The sequence below is a fragment of the Caretta caretta genome, chromosome 11, assembly GCF_965140235.1.
Source record: "Caretta caretta isolate rCarCar2 chromosome 11, rCarCar1.hap1, whole genome shotgun sequence".
Lineage (NCBI taxonomy): Eukaryota > Metazoa > Chordata > Testudines > Cheloniidae > Caretta > Caretta caretta.
This window is the reverse complement of record NC_134216.1, coordinates 16549127-16572812: the sequence shown is the minus strand read 5'-3', so window position 1 is coordinate 16572812 and position 23686 is coordinate 16549127. Positions and strand designations below refer to the sequence as shown.

The following is a 23686-nucleotide window of genomic DNA, read 5'->3' as shown; positions in this document are numbered from 1 at the left end:
GTGCATGTGACACTGATGTTCACAATCTGGCATCTGTGATATCTGATGAGGTTTGTGTCACTCTTGCAGCAATGGGAAAGCAGTAGAATCAACGGAAACAAACCCACACAGAAAAAGGGTGAAGCATGCGAAAAATAATCCCTGTAATAAACACTCAGAAGAACATAAACTTTTTGAAACTATCTTATTTAATGGGGTGGGAGGGGGATTTTTCAGTGCCCCATTAAGCCACGGACCTGCAGTTAATCTGGCGTGCTTTCTCTGGCATTCAGCCCTTTCGGAGAGAATGGGAGCCAAGATCAGTGGCTGAGCTGTGTAGCTGTCACAGTCTCGGTGCTGGAAAGGTTCAGTGGAAGCGAATCGAAGCAGCATTTTAGCTCGCTGTTGCACATCGCCAGGAGAGCCGAGGCTGATGAACGGAATGAGTGCTCTGAAGCTAAGTACGATACCGACTCTCTCAGCCTAGAGTAAGAAACACTCCTGCTGCAGCAGCACGGCCACCAGCAGCAAAGTCTGCTAGAGAAAAGAACTGATTTCCAGCCACCCATGCCAGCGCCTTGTGGGACGGTGCGCTATCCAGGGTGCTGAAACATGAACCAAACAGCAACCGTGTCCCATCATGTCAAGTGTCAGTCATCTAAGCCGATCAAGGTAGGGGCAACATTTCTTTCTTTTATTCCCCTGTTGTGCAGCATGTACATTGTAATTCCATATATTTAACACACCTTAATGTGTATGCTGGGTTTGCTACCAATAGAGCGTCTTTGGATTGGGTTTGGAGGGAAGGTTGAATCAGAGTAAAGAATTTGTGTATAGGAAGCTGCATAAGGATTTTAGTGGGAGAACATAGTAGTGAATATAGTACTACAGGGTCATTTATCATTGGTAGTTTTAATCTTAGTGTCTGAGAATCTTGGTATAATGCAGAAAGTTTCCAAAACTTGGGGTGAGTTTGCAGTGTCATCTGGTCAGTGGTGAAAGAAATTACAGAAGACTATACAAGCTTGAAAAGAGCAAACCAGCACCCTGAAATTACTATGCATCTGGCAACTGTGCTGATGATTTGCCACCTTTTATATCCTTTAACTAAAACATAAAAACCCCAGAGGCATTAAAGTTGCAGCAGAGATAATGAACATGTGTTGATTAATTGATCTTAAGGTCCAAATCCATTTTTTACAAATGGTTTGTTAAGTGAAACCCAGATGTATATTCATGTGAAAGTTTGTCATGTAGTATCTGGTTAATTGAAAATATGTTGTTCTGGAAGATCTTACTTTATTTTTTGATTCTTTACTGCATCGGAGGGTCAAAGGCTGTGATGCGATGATCCAGAAGTGCAGTATAATCTTGAGGTTTTATTAATCATTGTATCATTCTTCAACCAATTCTGATTGGCATGGGGCTAATATTTCATTTCACATTGTTAACTTATCTGGTTACTACTTTGGTTTTCTTCATTGTGCGTTGTGACTGCACTTGTGTATGTATTGTAGTTCTGGTAAACGATGGGCATTTCTTATGGCAATAATCCACTAAATTTTTTGCCATCTTCTTCCCCCTCTTCTGTCAAAGCCTTGTTTTTTACACAGAGGTAAAGTTTTCTATTAATGCAAAATGACTTGCCAGCTGAAGTTCTAGTCTCTTTAATAAGGAAAAAGTAACCCCTAAATATACTTGTATGCAGTAAAAATGATCTCTATAAATATAAGTGATTTTTCCTGGAATAATATAATATAATGTCCCTGTGTTTGGCTATTTTTCTCAGTTCTGTTCTAGAGAGAAAGTACCGCAAGAGGAAATTTTGCATCTGTTATTTTTTTTCACAGATTAATGTGGAAATCTGCAAAAAGTACAATGCAATACTTCTTTTTTCACATAATGCAAAACTGTGCAGTGCTAACTGGGGTGCAAACTAATTCTAAGTGGCATGACAAAATCTAGTTCTTTACTCTGTATAATGGAAAAAGTTGGGAATTTATTTATTTTTAAAAAGGAACGTCTGAAAGACCTATATTAGAAAATTATCAGCTAGGTTTTCTACAGTTAATTGCTGGAAGTAAAAACTGTAACCTTTTGAGTAACTGAGAGAGGAGGGAATAACATATATCTTCTATGTCATTTTATCTGTAGGCTACAATTAATAGAGTACAGAGAATAATGCAAACTATGTGTAGACAGGGAGGGGTTGGGGACTGACCTCTGTTCTTAATGACTAGTCATGCAATTCATAATGGTATTTGTCAACCATAAATGACCAGGTTTTTTTCATGCTTAAATGTTCAAGGTCACAAAAATGATGAATTGCAGTTGCCTTGGCCCACTTCAAAGCGTGCAAGTGTATATAATATTAAATCACTTCAAATCATTTCATACTCTGCGGGTCTAGCACTGAGGATAATAAGGGAACAGAGTGTACCGTGCAGTAATGGTACTTGCACTGTAAAGTATTCCTACATTATATTTGACATAACTTATACTTATTTTTCACTGACAGCAACACTTCCTAAATTCATTTGATTGGACTTTTTAAACCAAAACAAAAAATGTTGATACACGACTAAAAAACAACCCAAACAAGTCAGTATTCTTCAAAAAGAGAGAGAACATGATTCAGAGTCTTCTAGACATCTTTCATTATGCAACAAACATAGCATTACTGATACCATAAGTTAAAACTATATTTCATTTTTCTGCTCATTATTTAGTGTCAGGTGTAAGATGTGCCTTAGAAAAGCTAAGCCAGTGGTTACTACATGGTAAGGGAAATATGATGTTGAAAGATTAGTAACAGACCTATTGTAGAATGCCCTATCACTGAAAGCTATATGTGAAATAAGCAGTAGAATTCACAGTGAATATTACTAACTATATTTTGACAAGTAGCATGGAAAATATTGGTAGAGAAATTGTAAAATCGAAGGAGAACATGTAAAAGGATAAGTTAACACCTCTTGTTGTTTTGTCTATATAAAATAGTTCTTTGTTTTCTCTATTTGTGGTGGTCTTTATGCTTCTCTCTGACACACAGGCCCTTTACATCTCTGCTCACTCCTTGTTACACTTAGTATGATGATACCATCATATGTTTGTATGGAGTAGATATTTCTTGTGCTGCTAATGGAACCCGAAATTCTGAATTCACACACACAAATACACAGAATGACCCACTTGTCCAGTAAACTGAGTCTTGGACACTTTCTGTTGTCACTGACGTAATTCCTATCCTAATTAGAAGTTCTGAAACTCCCATTGCATTCTATCCAGTGCAGCAGACTGCATGGTAAACAGTGACATGTTGAGTTATTTTGGGTCTTCGCATTTTAACCATTGATATGTTGTGTACAGTAGAAACGAGCTATCAAAAGAACAGCAGAAAAATAGTTTGAAAAGGGCAGCAGAATACACAGGAGTATGATGAATAGTTTTTCTCAGTCAAGTTTGACTGAAAATAGCTAGGGTTTAGTGAGTTAAATACTGAGGCTACTGCTGCTGCAGGTGAACGTGATGAATAGTTGACTTGTACGTGTATGAATTCTTCATGCACCAATAAGCTTTTGTTTAATATAGACTCATGCGGGCTGAGTCTCATTTTCAGCAAAGCCCTTTTACATCTTTCTTGGGATGTTAATGTGCCTCTAACTGGGTGCAAATTACAGCTACACCCATTTTCACTGGTCCCTTACACTGCCAGAGCAATGTTACCTGAGTGTATGTGAGAAACAGATCCATGATGTCCAAATGGTTTCAGGGACATATGGCCACGTTAACATATGAAATCCAATTGTAGCGTCAAGTAGAAAAGAACAAAGATACCAAAACCCTTCAGTTTACCTAGGATCAAATGCAAAATGTATTAATAAAATATTTTTAAACTTCTAATCCTTTTTATAGCTTTTCTGAAGCGATTGCAAATCTTACCACCATGCTAGCAGTATTATGAATAATGATCTTTCACTCTGAGACCTGTAGCAAATATTTTTAGGGTCTAGCAGTGAACAAAGTCCCCCCTTTCTCTCCCCTCCCCCCGAGGGCAATTATCCTGTTTTTTTTCTTTACGCTCTTGGCCCATCTTGTCAACACTGCAAGTAAAATAGATCCCATAGCAGAATCACACTGCTATAGTGTACTAATAGCAAAATAAAAAAAATTTGCCACCAAGAAAATAAAAAGCAAATAATAATTTAATAGGTTTGAAAAAAATATTGAATTATCATGACTGATCAAACTCCCTATCACCATAAAAAACCAAAAATCTATATGAAAATTAGAGGTACTGAAGAGCAGGAATGCTTGCTTCTCACGTCTCTCCACAGGCAGGTCTATATTGTGCGCTTCAGAAGAAAGGAATTAAGCTAACATTTCTGCAATTCTCAACTTTCTTTAATGACATAGACTTTCCAATAGATTATGCCCCTTGACCTTTATAAGCCCGTTTCTGGATCAGATTATGGGTGGGTCATATAGAAAGGGCAACTGACTGGCATTTCAGGAACACATGGTCTCTGTGTAAGGCATGGTGTACTTCAACATATTGTCCATATGTTTTTCTCCTTTACCCCGCCCTTCATCCATTTTTACATTGTAAGATCTATGCGGTAGGGATGGCTAAACATGTGTTTAGCCAGTGCCTAGCACTTTGTAGGATCTACCTCATCTTAAACAAATAAAAAGTAATATCAACCATTCTTTAATAATTTGACTGCTCCTTAAGGAAATAATAAAGCTTTTTTTTGTGTTCAAGGTCCATTGTTGTAGTTGCAAAACACACAGTAGGTGTCTTACCTGAAAGTAGTTTGAGGGATGAATTTTTAAAGGGGCTTCTCTCAGTCCTCCAGAACTGGGTATACAGTTTTCCATCCACAACAAATCGGATTTGTACAGGAAAATTGCATCTTCTGTCAAATCAAGGACATAATCCTGCAGACTCTTACACACACAAATCTCCATTGCTCAAGTGAGTACTGACTTCACTGAGAATGCTCATATGAGTAAGGATTATTTGCTTTGGTAATAGTTTGCAGCTTTGAGGTCCGGGTAGATAAATGCTTAAATACATAATTTGTGTTGACAAATTAGATTTTTTTCCACACATGCAAAAATAATTGCACCTGCGCCTATACAGATTGCTTAGAAAACTAATCTCTTATAGGTTTCAGAGTAGCAGCCGTGTTAGTCTGTATTCGCAAAAAGAAAAGGAGGACTTGTGGCTAACCAATTTATTTGAGCATAAGCTTTCGTGAGCTACAGCTCACTTCTGTATAAACTGAGAATAGCACTATTGAAGACATTATGCTTGATTTGAAAGACCAGGTTCCCAACAGATAATCTGAATGATTGTTCCATTCTGAATTGTCCTGGACAGTATGTAACAAAAATGTCACATGTCACTATTATGGGAAATGGCATTTAATGGGAAGGCTATCTATGGTAGCGTAATAATGCAAGAAGAAAAATGTTGTGCATTTAGTACTTTAATAGGCTTGTATAGACTTACTATATATGTTTTATTTTGTCCCAACAGCAGTCTGATGCCATAGCATTGTTTTCAACATAAGATATTTAGAGTATTTCCACACATTGAATTCTAATGCTCAGTTCCTGTCGTCCATTGAAGCATTGTACAGAGGTGATAGTGGAATGTGTGAGGTATGTTAATAATGTGAGACATGTCAAACATATGCTTTTGGAACCGGCCACCTAGGAACAGAAACTTAAAGAAAGGAAAAAAAAACAACATTTTTTTTTTTACAGCTACTTGTCATTAATCCATGAGTTGAAGGCTTGTAATATACACACAAATAAATTATACACTTTGTGCATGTTTATCTAATCCACCGGACTCTTCTATAAAAAGACAGTATCTACAAAAATGGTAATCTAGCCATGTCAGATTGAAGAAGGGTAATGAGCAATTAGGAGGATTAGGTGCATGTAGATGAAAGAGGTAAATTGGGATGGGACATAATATGAATGTTTTGGGTTTTACTCCCTAAATGCATATTGGATTCCATTGCTACCACACCATGTACAGTCACATTTCTACCCACCTTCACTTTTGGTTTACGCCAGTGTGCTTATTTGTATTTTATAAAACAAAAATACCAAGCAGTGCACACACGTGCTTACAGTGAACATGACATAACAGTCAACTTCTGTGAGCTGGAATTTTCTAGATGAAAATGCTAAGACTTTGACAACCGCATGTAATTCTTCCATTTCCACAGCTTGCTCATATTACATTTCTATACCATCTTGTCCTTCCTGCCGACAGTCTGCAGCTCTTCCTTTGAAAGAGAAGCCCCATCTGAGTCAGAAGGTGCACATTTACCTGCATGCTTACAGAGAAAGAGCTTAAGGAAGGAAAACAATTTTAAATATAAAGAATTTTTTCCTTCCAAACTGTTTAAAAGTAGCTACTCTGTTATCTAGCTAACATCAAGATCAGTTTTATTGCGGTGATTCTGACTGATGCCAGGTGGAAGAGAAACAGGTAGTTAAAAAGGAATGAGAGTTGAAAAGAAATAAGAGAAACTAGAAAAGAGTTGGACAAAAAATAGAAAAAAATGCTAAACATATCTTTATTTTATACTGTAAGAAATGGTTTCGTATCAGCACTTTCTCGTTTCAGTTCCGCAGTATACCTGCACAGTGATTGTATAACGCTTTTCAGTAACAAAAGTGGAATTGTGCACAAGTAATTCCTAATGGTGAAATGAAACCTTGAAAAATCAGTTTTGTGACCTGACATTCATAGTCAAGTGGCTATATGTGTTTGCAATGGATCACACTTCATTAGAAATCTTAATATTGATCCATCAACTCAGGACATTCCATTTTTAATTTCACCTTCTTTTTATAAAAAGATATAAATCTCTTTGTGTGTGTGTGTGAGATATGCTTCATATTTGCCGATGCTTAAGCATGTATATTTATGTATATGTATATATGTATGTATATTTACCTATATACACTATAATATATTTCTATTATATATATAATACATTTGCCATTCATAACTTCTAAATGAATGACCTTTTTGAGAAAGAAATCATTGTGAAGTATGTATAAACAATTCTATAGGAAAGTTATAATAAACTATATTTACTGTTAGGTTAGTAGTTTCCTGGATTGTAATTGTAAGTATTTGCCTGCTAAAAGAGAGATGGTTTTTGAGGCAGTGTAAAATATGGGTCTATGGATGTTAGATAAAGTTTTCCCTAAAGAATGTTAAAGAGTGAGCAGTTTAATCTATTCTGGTCTTTAATCTTAAAACCATTGTGTTAAACAAATTTTACAAGAAAGTAACACCCATTTTCTTCAGCATCAGAGCCTGAAATTTAACATGTCGAGATTTATTTCTTGGTATCTTATGGGTAAACTATACGTTGTTTTGGAAATTAATAAGAACAACTTGCTTTTATAGATACTGCCTTTCATGTGAGCATATCAAATGCTCTTATAAATGTTAAACTTCACAACATCTCCCGGCGGGGAGGTAGAGTTATTCCCATTTGACAGATAGCTTTTCCGCAGAGACTGTGGTTTGGTCTACACTACAGACTTATTTCAGTATAACAATGCCGCTCAGGGGGATGGAAAATCCACACCCTCAGGGTAGCGTTACCAGGCATCTGGTTTTTGACCGGAATGCCCAGTTGAAAAGGGACTTTGGTAGCTTCAGTCAGCGCAGTTGACCGGGCTACTAAAAATCCGGTTGGCCTCAGCGGCCGGCTCCACGCTGCTCCCGGCATGTCCCTCTGTCTCCTAAGTGCATGGGTGGCCAGGGAAGCTCCGTGCGCTGCTCCTGCCCACGGTGCAGGTGCCACCCCGAGTGGCGGCTCCGCAGCTCCCATTGGCCAGGTACCACAGCCAATGGGAGCTGCAGGGGCAGTGCCTGTGGACGGGGGAAGTGCGCAAAGCCCCTTGGCCACCCATGTGCCTAGGAGCCAGATGGACATTTCTGCTTCCTGGGAGCTGCCTGAGGTAAGCGCTTCCTCGAGCCCGCACCCTGAACCCCTTTCCATACCTGAACCCCCTGTCCCAGCCTTGAGACCCCTCCCACACTCAAACTTCCTCCCAGAGCCTGCATTCCTTCCTGAACCGCGATCCTCTGCCCCAGCCCTGAGCCTCTTCCCACACTCTGAACCCCTTGGCCCCACCCCAAAGCCCCCTCCTGCACTCCCAAAGTCCATCCACAGCCCCAACCCAGAGCACGCACCCTCACCCCCTCCTGCATCCCCTGCCCCATCCTGGTGAAAATGAGCGAGTGAGCAAGGATGGGGGAGAGCAAGTGATGAAGGGACCAGGGGATGGAGTGAGTGGGAGTGAGGCCTCAAAATGGGCGGGGCCGCAGGAAGGGGCAGGGGATGTTCAGTTTTCTGCAATCAGAAAGTTGGCAACCCTACCTCAGGGATGCAGTTATACTGACATAACCCCTGGTGTAAACCGTGCTATGTCGACAGGAGGGCTTCTCCCATGAACCATAGCTACTGCCCCTCAGGGAGGTGAAATATCTGGGTTGATGGGAGAAGCTCTCCTGTTGGCATAGGTAGCATCTTCACTGAGCACTACAGCACAGTGCAGCTGTGCTTCTGCAGCATGGTATGTGTAGATACGCTCGAAGTCTTCCTGTGTGGGTGGACAGTGCCTAGCACACTGTAGGCACTAGAAGAATTCAAAGAACTTATAACAAATAATTATAATATAGTTATTATTGGGACCCAGTGTAGTCTGGTGAATGGAACTCTGGATAGACTGTCTGAGTTTTATTATTTATTATTATTTGTATTACTGTGGCTTCTAGGAGCCCCAGTCAAGGAGCTGGAGCCCCCAAGACAGATTAAAAAGATGGTCCGAGCTCCAAAGAGCTTACAGTCTAAGGGCATGTCTACACTTACAGCACGGCAGCTGCACCGCTGCAGTGCATGTGATGAAGATGCTCTACACTGATGGGAGAGAGTTCTCCCATTGGCATAAACACCACCTCATGAGCGGCATAAGCTATGTTGGAGGGAGAAGCTTTCCTGCTGACATGGTGCTGTGCACTCGAGCACTTATGTGGGTGTAACTTGTGTCACTCGGGGACAGAATATTCATACGTTTTGCCAACATAGGTGTAGTGTAGACATAGCCTTAGTATAAGCTGAGAGACAATGGATGTTTACAGGTAGACAGATAGGGGAGTAAAAGGAAACTAAGAGACAGTATGAGTCAGCATGATAGGCAGTTTTGAAGATGTTTACAAGGAGCAACTCTCAAATCTGAGGGGAAGCCTGGTAAAAAGCACAAAGGTGGTTGTCTAAAAATTTAACAAGTGGGTGATGGAGCCTGGCATCATGGGCCAATCAAAGACAGGAGCTGACATTTCAACAATGAATGGGAGATGATGGGTAGAATGGGGACAGGAAGAAGGTCCCATTTTATTTTGTCAATTTTCTCCTGGAAGAAATTGTTGAGATCCTGTGCAGGGGAGGGTTTTGAGGAGTGAGTCAAAGGTGGTGAAAATGCATCTGGGATTCGGTGAAGTTGGAGAAATTGTTTAGCTAGGAAGATGGCAGAACTGAAGGATGAAAGAACAAATTTGTAGCATGGGAAGTCAATGTGGTCAGAGGATTTCCACCAGAGATTGTATGCAGTGCAAGCGCAGGAGCAGAGGAAGTGGATGTTGGTGGTAAGTCCGTCACGGGGGTTGGCAGGGTGCACTTTGTGATGGGAGTGGGGGACAAAAGAGTTAAGGGTGCAGAAAAGAGAAGAATGGAGAGAATCAACAATTATATCAACGGAAGAAAGAGAAAAGAAGGCAGTGAATGAGGGCAGAAAGCAGACGAGAAGTGATCGATGCTGGTGAACTGGAAGTCATGGAAAAACTGAGTGACAGGGCAAGTGGGGCTAACAGAGAGAACAGTGATGGTCGGAGAGGGGGGACTGAGCAACAAAGAGATCAGAGAGAGAGCGCAGCAATTGGTGAAGGCCAAGTCAAGTGGACAGCCCTTTTGGTGAGCGGGAGAGCTGAACCAGGGCTTCAGAGTGAATGAGGAAGAGAGAGCAAGGAAATGTGCAGCTAATGGGTTGGATGGATCATCAGCATGGAAGCTGAAGTAACCAAGGATGAGCATGGAAGATTGTGAGGAGTTGAAGAGAGAGAACCAGCAGTCAAAGTCAGAGAGGAAGCTGATGGGGAAGAGTTGGGTGGATGGTAGATGATCGCAACATGAAGTGGGAGAGGGGAGGAGAGTCAGATGCAGAGCTGTTCAAAAGGGGAGAAAGATAGGGAAGGGGGAGGTGGCAGGGTTGGTGGTGTCAAGAAGTGGAGAGGAGAAGGCCACCAATCCCACCCTTTTCTGATCCAGGGTGCGGAGTGTGAGAGGAGAGGCCTCTGTAAGAGAGGGCAGCTGCAGAAGCAGCATCAGACGAAGGGATGCAAGTCTGTGTGAGCACCAGAAGCTGGAGGGAGAGAGAGATGAACAGGTTGTGAATGACTATGATCTTTTTAGAGACGGAGTGGGCATCCCAGGGACAGCAAGAGAAGGGGAGGGAGAGAAGGTAAGGATGGGGGTGGTCATCAGGTGTGGAATGGTGACCTGAAAGGGGCAGAGGGGTGGTGGGGGTGGATGTTGGGAAATGGATAGGGTGGGAATGAAGGGAGGGCTGAGATTGGGGCAAATGTTATCAGGGGTGATCAGGAGGATGTGGGACATACACTTGTAGGACAAGGGCGGGATCCATGTGGAGAGGGAAAGAGGAGCAAATAGAGGTGATGGGACCTGTAAAAGGGTGAGGGTAACCAGGAAGGAGAGAGAGAGAGACCCAGAGAAGAGAAGTGGGTGAGTGAGAGCTATGGATGAATGGCAGATGGACAAGATTACAACCCCGTCCCTGCAAACCCACCACTCAAGGAAAGGTCTGCTCATAGCCCTGGCACTGGGTCTGAGCTGGCTGGGAAGTGTCCTCTGATACAGGCAGAGCCTCCAGTCATGCTCCCCATTGGCGGTGAGGGGAAAGGGCCAGGCTGTGATGTGCTACTGACCAGTTCTGTGATCTTGGACAAGTTATTTTGCGTTTTTGTGCCTATGTTTCCCAATTTGTAAAACAGAGTTAATGATATTTGCCTTCTTTTTTAAAGCACTGTTTTTGGAGATCTGTGGTTGTACAGCACTATATAACCAGATGACTTTTCTAAATATGAATAAATCTGCCTCTTTGTGTCCAAAATATTTATTAAAAAACGGTGTTTGTATGCATCAGATGATGTGGGTGGGCAGGGGTTAAATACCGGTTTCTTCATTTTCATATAATTCACTGTTTGGAATACTGGGGTGCAATCCGGACCTGTGGGTATGTGTGTCATTGCCTGCCCTGTAGCCTGGGTGCCTTAAATGCTCTGCTGCTGTCCTCATAGCCTGGACCCAAACTGCCAGCAGACAAGCATGCATTGAACATCTGTGGTAAGCAGCTCTGACTCAGCACTGATTCCAGCTGCCGTCATGTTATATCCCAGACACACTCTGATATACACCAGCTCTGCTTACACCAGGCAAGATGACCCCATACCTTGATGTCCCAGATTTTCCCCAAATCACATGCTCTACAATGCCCAGCCCTTTCCTAGACCATTCAGGGGTTCGTGTTCTCCTTTAAAGAGACAAACTTTATCACTTTCACAGGAATTAACAAACATTTTAATTCAAACACAGCACTGGATTGGTTTTGATTAAAAGTAAAACAAGTTTATTCACAAACGGAGACAGGATTTTAAGTGAGTTAAAATATAAAGGTTAGAAACAAAAGTAGGAATATGCTTCGAAGTCTAAAACTTAACTCGAGCCAGTTACAATCTTTGCCTAAGCAGGTTTCTCAACTATAAGCAGTTTTCAGAGGTTTCAACCCCATTGGTTGAAGGACCAATCTTTCTGCAATCTCAAGAACTCTGGCCTCTTTATCCCTAAAGTGATGGATAATGTAGGTATTCTCTGCCCCTCCCTTTATAGATCAGTAAACCTTGAAAAGTATATCTCTAAAAGTTCATTGACCCCGCTTCAAAAAGCGGGAAGGCTTTCTGAGGGTGCTGTCTCCATCTCCTGTCAAGATTAAGTGATCATCTTTCCCCACCTATTCTTCTAATGGCTTTGTTTACCTTGCATATAAATATGTCTACATTGTCTCTGCCTGATGATCAGGCTGGTTAGACAAGCAAAATACACAGTCCTTTGTGATTGGGACATGCAGATTCCACAACTACCTCATGAGCTTTGGTGGTTCTGTTTACTACATAAGTAAACTGCAGTCCCATTGTCACTGGTCAACTGTGCTTCATTTGTATTCAAGATTGGGCACACCTGTTTCTACTTCATTCATATACAGACTTTAAAACATAATATCAGAGAAGATCCATGACTCCATATAGGGTATTCATACATATATGTCACAATGATGTTAATCCCCATTGTGTTATTAGTTTTCCAGTCATATATTACATGACACATTTTAGTTACAGATCATGACACCAATGAATTGGAGGACAATGGTCTAGCCAGCTGAAACTCACTGCTACATACCAGGGAGCCACTTGCCCTCTGGCCTAAGGATGCTCTTAGGGTCACAAATACCTTATTGCAGTACTGTGGAATATGACAAGGCAAACAACTAAGGTAAATGTTGTATTTTCATACCAATACATTTTGGCTTAGGTCCTCAGGAGGTTTAACAGGATGCAACATCAGCTAGGTCTTTAGAGTTGTGCCCATTTACCTCCATCCTCCCTTATTTACAATGGCTACAAAAATATGTATACAGTAACCAAATACAGCTAGTTCCCTTGATTCATGTGCCACGGTACAATACGTAGGATTGATGATGATGATGATAATGATTCTGTCTGTCACAATGGGCAATATATTACTCTTTGCCTGTGATAACGCTATTCTGACCAAAGCAATGACACTTGCCTCTGTTGAATGAAAATGATTGGTGAAAACACTGACAAAGTTAATGCATACTCAAGCAATAACTGATGCATACTTTTTTGCAGTCAAACTACAAGACCCACTTAGACAGTGAACATGAGTTTAGTCACACATTGATGCCAGTGACTGTGCAATGTTTTATTATTTTTGAAAAATAAATGCTTTGGAAACATAAAGAGGAGAAATAATTTAGATAGTCTTTGTTGAATTTGAGCTGTATATACAGTAGTGATTAATACTGAAACCCAGTGGCAGTGTGTAGGCGGAAATACTTATTCATTTTCTTTATAATAGTTTTAAAGCTTATTCTAAAATGTTTTAATTGATGGAGTTTGTAAAAAGTGTACTTAAAAATACTTGCTGGGAAGATGTCTCATCCATCCCTCATACATTTTCTGCAAAACCTGTGACACATTTATACATAAAAGTAGCCTGACCTGTAGCAATCCATAAACATCTCTGTTCAGAATTGCTGAAAATTCTGATATTAGCACAATTTTGGACAAATCCAGAATTAGTTATTCTGTGATCAAGAGTCTAAACTCTTGTCATTTACAGTAGCTAATCTTCAGAGATGCTTAATTGTTTGCAGAGTGTGGGGAAAGCTGATGGTGTTAAATTCTAGGGCTGCATTTAAGTTTTCCAGTTTTCTTCTACTTGAGAATTGCAGAATCTCTAAACCATGACATTTGTTTTTACATTTGTATAACTAAGGTAATTTTTGGTAATGAAACATCAGAGTCCCATTGTTTTCTTTAAAAATTTGGGGTGGGGGTGGGAGGTGGGGAGAGAAACACTTTTCCTTCCCTGGAATCTTACTTAGCCTGCCAATTTTACTTTATTTTTAATGCTCCAACTGTGATCTCTTGCTCAATCACAATGCTTCTTTCCACCAGCAGCCTATTAATTCCTTGATAATTGGACAGCCTTGATTACTGCACCAGAAAAAAAGGCCCCCTACAGTGGTGACAGCATCACAATACGGTACAGCTGCACCCTGCAACACATACTGTGCTCATGTTCATCTACATACTTGATGTCCTAGTGAGGAACACAGTTTTCTGGGAACACACACTGCAGCAAACTGTACATTCTCACTCTGGAAGAGGCCAACTTATTCATCATAAAGATTGGGTTGTTGCAGAAGCACAAAAGAACATTCTGTCTCTCATGCTCTCTCTCAAACACACATGCTAGTTCTGTGTCTGAAAGATGTGGATCTGACAGACTGGACGGGGTAAGACACAATTCACAATAATCCTTCCTTCTCATGAGATTTAAAAACTCTCCACATCTAGGGTTGCCATCTTTCTAATTGCACAAAACCCAACACCCTTCCCTGCCCCTTCTCTGAGGCCCCACCCCTGCTCACTCCATCTGCCCTCCCTCTGTTGCTCGCTCTTCCCCCACCCTCACTCACTTTCACCAGGCTGGAGCAGAGGATGTGGGCTCTGGCTGGGGGTGCAGGCTCTGGGGTTGGGCAAGGGATGAAGGGTTGGGATGAGGGAGAGGGCTCTTGGCTGTTGCGGGGGGAGCATGGGCCTGGGCTGGGGGTGCGTGTTCTGGATGGGGCTAGAAGTTAGAGGTTCAGGGTGCGGGAGAGGGTTCTGAGGTGGGGCCAAGGAGTTGAGAGTGCGGGAGGAGATGCGGGCTCCAGATGGGGGTGTGGGCTCTGGGGTGAGGCTGGGGATGAGGGGTTTGGGATGCAGGAGGGGATTCTGGGTTGGGGATGAGGAGTTCGGAGTGCAGGAGAGGGGGTGGGCTCTGGCTGGGGGTGTGGGCTCTGGGGTGAGGCTGGGGATGAGGGGTTTGGGGTGCAGGAGGGGACTCCAGGTTGGTATGTGGAGGGGGTGAAGGTGTGGGATCAGGGAGGGAGTTTGGGTGTTGGAGGGGACTCTGGGCTGGGGCAGGGGATTGGGTTGCAGGATGGAGTGCAGGGTCCCGGCTGCGCTTACCACGGCTCCCAGGAATTGGCAGCCAGGTCCCTGCAGCCGCTAGGTCACAGTTCCTGGTCAATGTGAGCTGCGGAGCCGGCAGCAAGAGCGGGGGCAGTGCACGGAGCCTTCCTGGCCACCCATGTGCCTAGGGGCCGCAAGGACTGTGTAGCCACTTCCAGGAGCCCCTGCTGCGCTGGCAATTGGACTTTTAATGGTCCCTTTTCGACTGAGCGTTCCGGTTGAAAACTGGATGCCTGGCAACCCTACACCATCATGTATTTTGCAAGAGCTCCTCTAGAGAGACTGTGATGTCTTAGCTAATTAAAACTGTTGCTGAGCAGGCTATACTGAATCCATTCACTGGAATCCAATCACCTCACTGTTCTAAACAAGCAGACAAGTACTAATAAATAGAGCATTTTGAAAATTTTCTGATGCAAAATGCAGGTTAGTCAATAGTGAAGCTTTCCGCAGGAGTGTGTTGATATCAGCAAAAAATCATTGAGGAAAAAAATCATAGCAAAGCATTGTGAACTCTTATTTCATATTATAATATTTATTCTGTAACATAAAATTTCAAAATGCTTTTCTCAATGTTTTTATAAATAATATAAAATAAAGTCAAAGTCTGAATGAAATATTTTGATTGTATCAAAATGGAACATTTCAACTCACGAGAATTTTTTTTTTTTTTTGAAAATTTTGTTTTGTGGGAAATTTCAAATGTTCTGTTTTTGTTCTGATTTGGAATGAAAATATAGTTACATTTTTTGCAGTTTTATGTGGAATGGAAATTGAGTTTCCACTGGCCACACTGATGACCCTGTCCAAAGTGACATCACATATAGGGCTAAAATAGAAGCCTACAGTTATAGAACAAAATGTTCATTTAGCAGGCAGCAGCACCACAGGAGAGGCCTACCTTGTATGCAAGATGGCCATCAGGTATTTGATCTATGGATGGACAACACTTAGACCCTTCTTCCATCTCCTCCTACATAGCTGATACGTGAGGACAGCAACAATGAAACAAAAGAATGCCTGTCAAATATTGAAGCCTTTCATTTCTCTCATGCCCAGTGTGAAAAAGTTGTTTGCCAGAGACACGGAAATAGGGCAGGCAAAAGAACCATCAAGCTGGAAATCATTAACAAAGAATTAAAAAGGAAACTTTGTTTCTAAAGGAAAAAGCTAAAGAATCTGGGACACAGAAATAGTATTGTTAGCATTGTGGTTGGGCCCAGGAGAACAGAGGACATGAAGGTAAAATGTTTTGCAGAAAAGCTGCTAAAAGATGACAGGATCATTTCAGAGACTTATTCCCATAGTGGAAAGAGCTGACTGCCTGTCTGCACTGAAACCTCCTCCAGAAGGATTGCAAGAACCCTCCTCTTTTGCTGCCTGAATTTTCAAGATAAGGAAGATATCAACTCCCCACAACTTGCAGTCACATTGAAATCAAAAGGAATTGAGGGTGCTCAGTACCTCATAGGTGCTGGTTAGTAACTTGTAGGATTGGGCCCTCAGTTTGTTGAAGATGCCAGATTAATTTCAGTTCAGCTAGAGAAATATAACATCTTGAAAGAGTGCATAATTTTGGCATCACTGAAATCTGTAATAGAGAAGTCTTTGATCTCTCTTGTTTACCCTTGCTTCAAAAATAGAACAAATGTCACTTTCCCGGGCAAGGCTGAGTTGTACTCTGAGAAATCCATAGTATAACATGTATTCTGCTTATCTGTAGAGTGTATGATGATCATATGTATATTGTGTATTATCCCTAAATGAAACACATTCAGTAAGATTCATATTTTAAACCTTTCGCATTGTTAGTGCCTAGCATTGCAGTGTGGCCTCTTGTGCCAAATTAGGAAATAAATAGTGGGGACAGATTCTGGTCTCTCACTGGTGAAACTGTAGTGACTTCAACCACAGCTGGTGTTCCCCTTAAACAGCACCTGGTGGCAAAAGAAGACGTAATCCACTCTTCTACTCCTGTAAGAAGCATCCTGCTTGGAGCAAGAAAATGAAGTCAGCATAGAAACCTGCAAGATGTAGGGCTAATGTGCACCAAAAGGCAGTACAAGTTTAGAGAGGGCATAGAAACAATGACTAAACTTTATCCAAAGTTTGTCTGTCTGTCTGTCAATTTGGGGATGAATCAAGGGTCAGGCTAATTGATTTTTGTAGTGACAGGTTTTCCCATTCCTGATATGAATATGTTTGGACAAGTTCTATGATTGCCATCTCTGCTTCCAAATGCTGAAAGGAACCAAAGCCCCAAAGCTTTTGAGGTTTGCCTATCACTCACACTTTACCCCATAAGGAAATCATGGTCCGTCTCTGTGTGTGTGTGTGTGAGAGAGAGACTCTCCAAATCCTTGTAATGAAATGCAGAATAGTCTATCAAATCTATATCTTAACCTTGTTCCCTGTGAGGTCAAAAGGAAATTGCTGTGCCTCTGCATTTGTCCCGTGTGGGATCTATTTCTTTCAGATCCTTATAAAGTTCCTATTTTTTTCCTCCGAATCCAAACCCATTAAAGTATTTTAGAAGCTTGGAAATGACTGAGTAAAGGCTTTCTTGCTTTAATTTATACACACATCAATAATTATTTAGTTGACTCTTGGACCAGTGGGAGCAAGGCCAGAAAAGGGAATCAGAACCTTTGGGTAAACTGGTGTGTTACCATGGAGAAAGTCACCACTTCTCATCTTTTCACATAACCAAAATGGTAAAAATGATCATTTAACTATAAAGAAGGAGAGGCCATTTTTTATTCATCTTGAACTTGTTCTGTGGAGTTAGAGAAGCCTTTTTAACAGAATTTATTCCTCTTAGTTTCAGTAATTAATTATCAACACTCTGCATGTTAGCTTTCCTTAAGAGGTTAGATTTTTCTGATAGCTCTGGGGAAAATTCTGGCCCCCGCTGAAGTGCCAGGCTCAAATTACAATAGAAATGCCATTCCTCCATTGAAAGGAGGAAAGAGGTAAAAGGCAGCAAAGGGCTTTCACAGGAGGGATTCAGCACCCCTTTTTGTGCTGCTGTGTAGAGCTAAGTACAAGGTCTGTGTATCTCCTTATGGGCGTGAGTGTAGGCCAAGGAATGGATCCACTGCCATACAGGCATTCATGGTACTCCTTCCCATACACTGTCATATCAGATGTGCCCCAGCTGCATTGGTTCTTTAGCCCTGCATATGACAGAGGATTCCACCTTGGCCTAGCTTCTGTGTAGTTCTTGTTGGCCAAGGCTCCTTACTCACAGGGCCAGATTTTGTCCCTCTGGGCATTACCTCCCATAACTTTTTGTTTGCTGCTTCATGCGCTTCCACTGCTGTAGTCAGATAAACACCTGGGCAAGAAAAATAAGACACAGTATTCTTGAAGGCTGGAAACTTATCATATTACAACTGTTATTGCAGCTCTGTGGGAGTGTTCTGGCAATCTTAGCAAGCTGGGCCCAGATCTGTCATTCAAATTCTATGATAGTTTATATTGTATTTCTTGGGGATTAAAAAGTAAAAATCTCAAATTCTTGTTAAGATGGGTACATTTTCTGTTAATCATATAACAGTTCAATGGACACCATTTATGACTTTGCATGCTACACCAGTGCCAAGAAACCATGGAGCTTGGCTGTCTGGCAGTCTGACCTTTTGGCAATGAGGTGGGGCTGTGTTGTGGGGGGTAGTGTAATATGAGCTGATGCTGTGCTTTAATTTTTGCAATTCAGGGATTTACTGCAGTCTACAACTAGAAAAGAGCACTCAGCACAGTTGGCTGGGGATAAAGTAAGGCACTTTTATTAAGAAAGATAGGGAAAAGTCAGGGGAACAGAGGGAAAAGATTGAACTAGTTACAGCAGGAGGAGGAAAAAATAAGTAAGTGTAACAACCACGCATAATTCCTCAGTTTCCTCTGCAACGTTATAAGAGACGTGTTTGTTGAAAAAAGATCATATTCCCCTCAAAGTGATATAGGACCTGATCCTGCTCACATTGGAGACAGCTGAATTTGTAGCTCTTCACTTTGAGCCGAGTGAATAAATCAAAAATGAATATTTTATCCAATTAATTTCCATGAACACTCTTGCCTTAAGAATCAAGCTGGGGTTGGAAAAATCCCATTTTTAAAATTCAGTGGATGCAAATAGAATGCTTTCTGTGAACATAAGTGCCAGTGAAATTTGACTGTATGAACATTTGTGGAGGAGAAACTCAAAAGCAAAACAAAAGCAACTTTGAGTGAATATTTGATATTCACTCTGTACATTTCCCTAACTCTGAATGTTCATTTCTCTTCAGTTGTTGTGTGGGTCTGTAGAGCAATCAGTTAACTTACTTGCATCCCTAATTTAGTCACATTTCTTGAAGATAACACATCACATTACTAATGATCTTTTAAAATCTAAGAACTTCAGTAGTGTTCTAATTCTGAGTAGCACATACATTATTAAGTATTAGGGATTGTTTTAAGTTAAAAGTGGCCATTGATTTTGGGTCCTTTTGTTACTAGTGCTCAACGTGAGCACCTGATTTGGCTTGATTTTAAAACATGCTAACACCCAAACCTCCATTTTAAAAAACGTTTTTAAAAGGCTAGGCAGCCTTTCACTGATCATATTCATCTCATTATTACCTTGTACTCATCTTCTCTGTACGTTGCATGTTCCATTTGTCTCTTGCCATGTATTTTGATTATCGGCTTTTTGGTACAGGGACCATTCTTTTATTGTAGACCTAATCCTGCACCACTGAAGTCAATGATAATTTTGCCATTGACTTCAATGAACTCAGGATCAAGCCCTGTATATGGATGTACAGTGCCTAGCATAATGGAGGCCCCGATTAGGTCCTTAAGTGCTATTGCAGTACAAATACGAAACAACAATTATGGATTCTCAGCACTTCTGAAAATCAGGCCTCAAGCTAGGCAATCAAAATTGGAGGCCTCCTTTGAAAATTTGGTTGCAAGATGTGATAGCTCCGAAAGGTAGATGCTTGTTGTTTTTCTACACCTGGACTTCTCTCTCTATCACTTCTCTTAAAATATGCCAATATTTTTTTTCTTCTTTTGTGGTTGTTTTTTCTATTGGTTGATCCATTATTGTAAACTTGATGTGTATGGATTTGAACTGCACAAAATAAGACTTCAGCTGTATTTACATTTAATATAAAAGTATTAAGGATCAATATTCTGGGTCGAATTTTCAGGTGAACTAATCCACTGATGTGCATAGTGTTATGGCAGCAGAAAATTTGGTTCTCTGTGACTAATAAGTGTCCTGTACTTGAACTTTTTTTTGATAGAATATATTTGCATTTCTAAATTGAAATATTTGAAACTGCTTTTGAGGTTCAACCAACCTCTCCCCATTCCCACCGAAAAAGAGTATTTTTGTATGATTGCAAATTTATACAGAACAAAAATTTCTCTAAACCTTGAAGTTTTTAAAATCAGATTAGGACTAGATTCTGCAGTCATGATGTAGTCAAAACTCATAATTACTACAGGATTACCATTAACCTATTCCTTAGGTAGCAAAGACTCATAAGAATATCCCGGTTTTATTCAGCATGTGACATCCTATAAGAGAGATCTGTCTTGAGTCCTACAAAAATAAAGCTGACATAGATGAAATGAAAGGGAATGGATTTGAATGAGAAAACAAAGATTGTAATGCATTTGAGACTCAAGAATTTTATGTTTCATTGTTAAGCTGTAAAATCTAAGAAGTACTTATACTCTTGTTTGATGAATGCTGCACTCACTGCAGAAAATCTGATTTATAAATCATTGGAAACAGTTTCTGAAAATGCTGTGGTGTTTTTTAGATTTTTTTTTATTGTACAGTATCTTTAAAAATAATAAATCTCAAGTTTCCTACCTACCTAGCCCAACTATTCACTGGATGCTAATGCTACATGCTCATTACTTCCTGTTCCTTTTTTCTGTATTAATGCTTTGTAGAAACAGACAATGTGCTTTTAAAACCCTTCAATTAGTCCTTAATGCCAAACATCTCAGATGCAGAAGAATAAAAAACTAGTGTCGCAGCTTGGGTGAGAAATAAAATTAGCACAAATCTGGCTTCCATTTATAATGGAGTTAGATGCTGGCCTGCCTGGAGCTTCAGTGTTGTGTAAACTGGGATGTGTATGTTTTAAAAATAAAAAGCTGAGAATATACAATACAGAGTATTTAAAATAGCATGTGACGTAGAATTGCTCCCTAGAATATTATTACTTAGATTGCATGTTTAACAAAATCTCATAATGTCAAAGCTAAAGTCATTAAACGAATTCTAGTCTAAGCAGCTGATGAAACAAACAGTAGTACAAAACAAGTTAATTGGATAATGTAGGTAGATTATAGATACAGTGTTCTAAAATAAATGATCATTCAGTGGCTGATAAAGGTATCTTAATGCAACCAAGTAAGTCTTTAGAAGAAGCATATCAGAAAGATTGTGTCCAATTAAATATTAAATAAAAAAAACTTAAATGTAAAGGGCAAGGAAAAAATGGATGACAAGTCCTTGTGTATAAGTATTCTCTTATCCATCCCTCTCATAAGATGACATTCTTAAACCATTACAGGCACTCCCAGTGGTATGTACTAATTCATAACAGATGATAGTCTAGAGATAGATAATGACTGATTAAGACTCTTCATAGCCAGCAATAAAGAGATTTGTGTACACAGTAAACATGAAAAAATGAATAATAGAAGTCAAAAGGTCAAGACTGTATACATCATTAATTAATTATGAGCTACCTGAAGCCATATCCAAATGCATTGGGTAAAGGTAAATTTGAATCCCTAGAGAAATTTCCAATACCAGTGAGCTTAATCTTGCAAAGTATTGCTACACCAACAACGTTCTGAGTGCCATCCAATGACACTTGTTATAAATACGATCACTAATACTGTAAGGACTAGCCTCACAGCTCCAACAAATCATCCATTCTGGGACTAATCACTATCTTGCAGAAGTAATACTCTCTCTCCAGAGTTAAAGATGGAAAAATATATAGCTTCACCTCAGCAGGTACTTGTTTGGGCATCAAAAATCCGTCATGCCTGCCAGCAGGTGAATAAATGCTGTCAGCAGCAGAATCTCTGGAATTTTTCAAGGCTGGCTAATATACCTGCCTATTTTAAAACACACGTTGGTTTGCCTCACGGAAGGGAAAAGAAGTAAAGGAATTAAAAGCACTAGCAGCAGCAGCAGTGGTATTCATAGCAATAGCATCTCCTCTTTACTAACCAGAAGCAGTCTGGGGAGAGATTAAAGAACTGATATGTCCCATGGGACCCGATGCTCCTTTGTTCTTACTTTTTCCTTTCTGATGTATTTTTCATCTCCTCTCCAGCGGAGAACTAGCATGTAGCTCCAAAGCCAATGGCAATGAGCTGAGGTAATGAAATTTTCAAAAGAAAAAGGGGTAAAAAACAAACAATCCCCCCCTCCGTGTATTAACTATTTCAAATCAGAGGTCTGTTGGCAAATGTGAAATTCTGTTAGTATTTCCTCTTTAAAACAGCAGATGAATGATACTTGGGAAATAATACGTGTGATAACAAATACCAAAATCATAGCAATAACTAAATGTTTAAAATTCAACTACTGTTTTATATAACTAATTGATCCATCAAGACTTATGGAGGGCACTGATGTCTATGAGAGCTAGATAACAGACTGACTTTATCTTTAAAAATGTGCCAACCCCACAATCTGTATTCAGTCAAAACTCCTACTTTTCACTGACTATTTTGCATGAGGTTCAGAATGGAGAGAGGTAAATAGTGGTGTCTTGCAGGGATGTGTACTGGGACCAGTAATGTTCAACTTATTCATAAATGATCTGGAACAAGGGGTAAACAGTGAGGTGGCAAAATTTGCATAACATACAAAATTACTCAAGATAGTTAAGTCCAAAGCTGACTGTAAAGAGTTACAAAGGGATTACACAAAACTGGGTGACTGGGCAACACTATGGCACATTAGAAAACATAATCCCAACTATACATACAAAATGATTGGGTCAAAATTAGCTGTGACCACTCAAAAAAAAAAAAGGTTTTGGAGTCATTAATCACATTAGCCACGCCATCAGGGGCTCATTTACCCCCACATCTACCAATGTGATATATGCCATCATGTGCCAGCAATGCCCCTCTGCCATGTACATTGGCCAAAGCAGACGGTCTCTACGCAAAAGAATAAATGGACACAAATCTAACATCAGGAATCATAACATTCAAAAACTGGTAGGAGAACACTTCAACCTCTCTGGCCACTCAGTAAAAGACTTAAGGCTGGCAATTCTGCAACAGAAAAGCTTCAAAAACAGACTCCAATGAGAAACTGCTGAGCTTGAATTAATATGCAAACTAGATACCATTAACTTGGGTTTGAATAGAGACTGGGAGTGGCTGGGTCATTACACGTATTGAATCCATTTCCCCATGTTAAGTATCCTCACACCTTCTTGTCAACTGTCTAAATGGGCCATCTTGATTATCACTTTTTTTTCTCCTGCTGATAATAGCTCATCTTAATTAATTAGCCTCTTACAGTTTGTATGGCAACTTCCACCTTCTCTGTATGTGTGTATATCTATCTCTCTATCTCTCTATCTATCTATCTATCTATCTATCTATCTTCTTACTATATGTTCCATTCTATGCATTCGATGAAGTGGGCTGTAGCCCACGAAAGCTTACGCTTTAATAAATTTGTTAGTTTATAAGATGCCAATAAACTAACTCCTG

General features: G+C 40.4%; 1 protein-coding gene across 1 annotated transcript in view; it reads left to right on the top strand.

Moving 5' to 3' along the window:
• Positions 1–346: 346 nt before the first annotated feature.
• DPP10 (dipeptidyl peptidase like 10) overlaps positions 347–23686 on the top strand; it is an 867655-nt gene continuing 844315 nt past the window's right edge. Inside the window, exon 1 of the mRNA XM_048869243.2 lies at positions 347–651. Within this exon, the coding sequence (XP_048725200.2) occupies positions 592–651 (60 nt within the window). The 5' untranslated portion in view covers positions 347–591. The remainder of the gene's footprint in view (positions 652–23686) is intronic.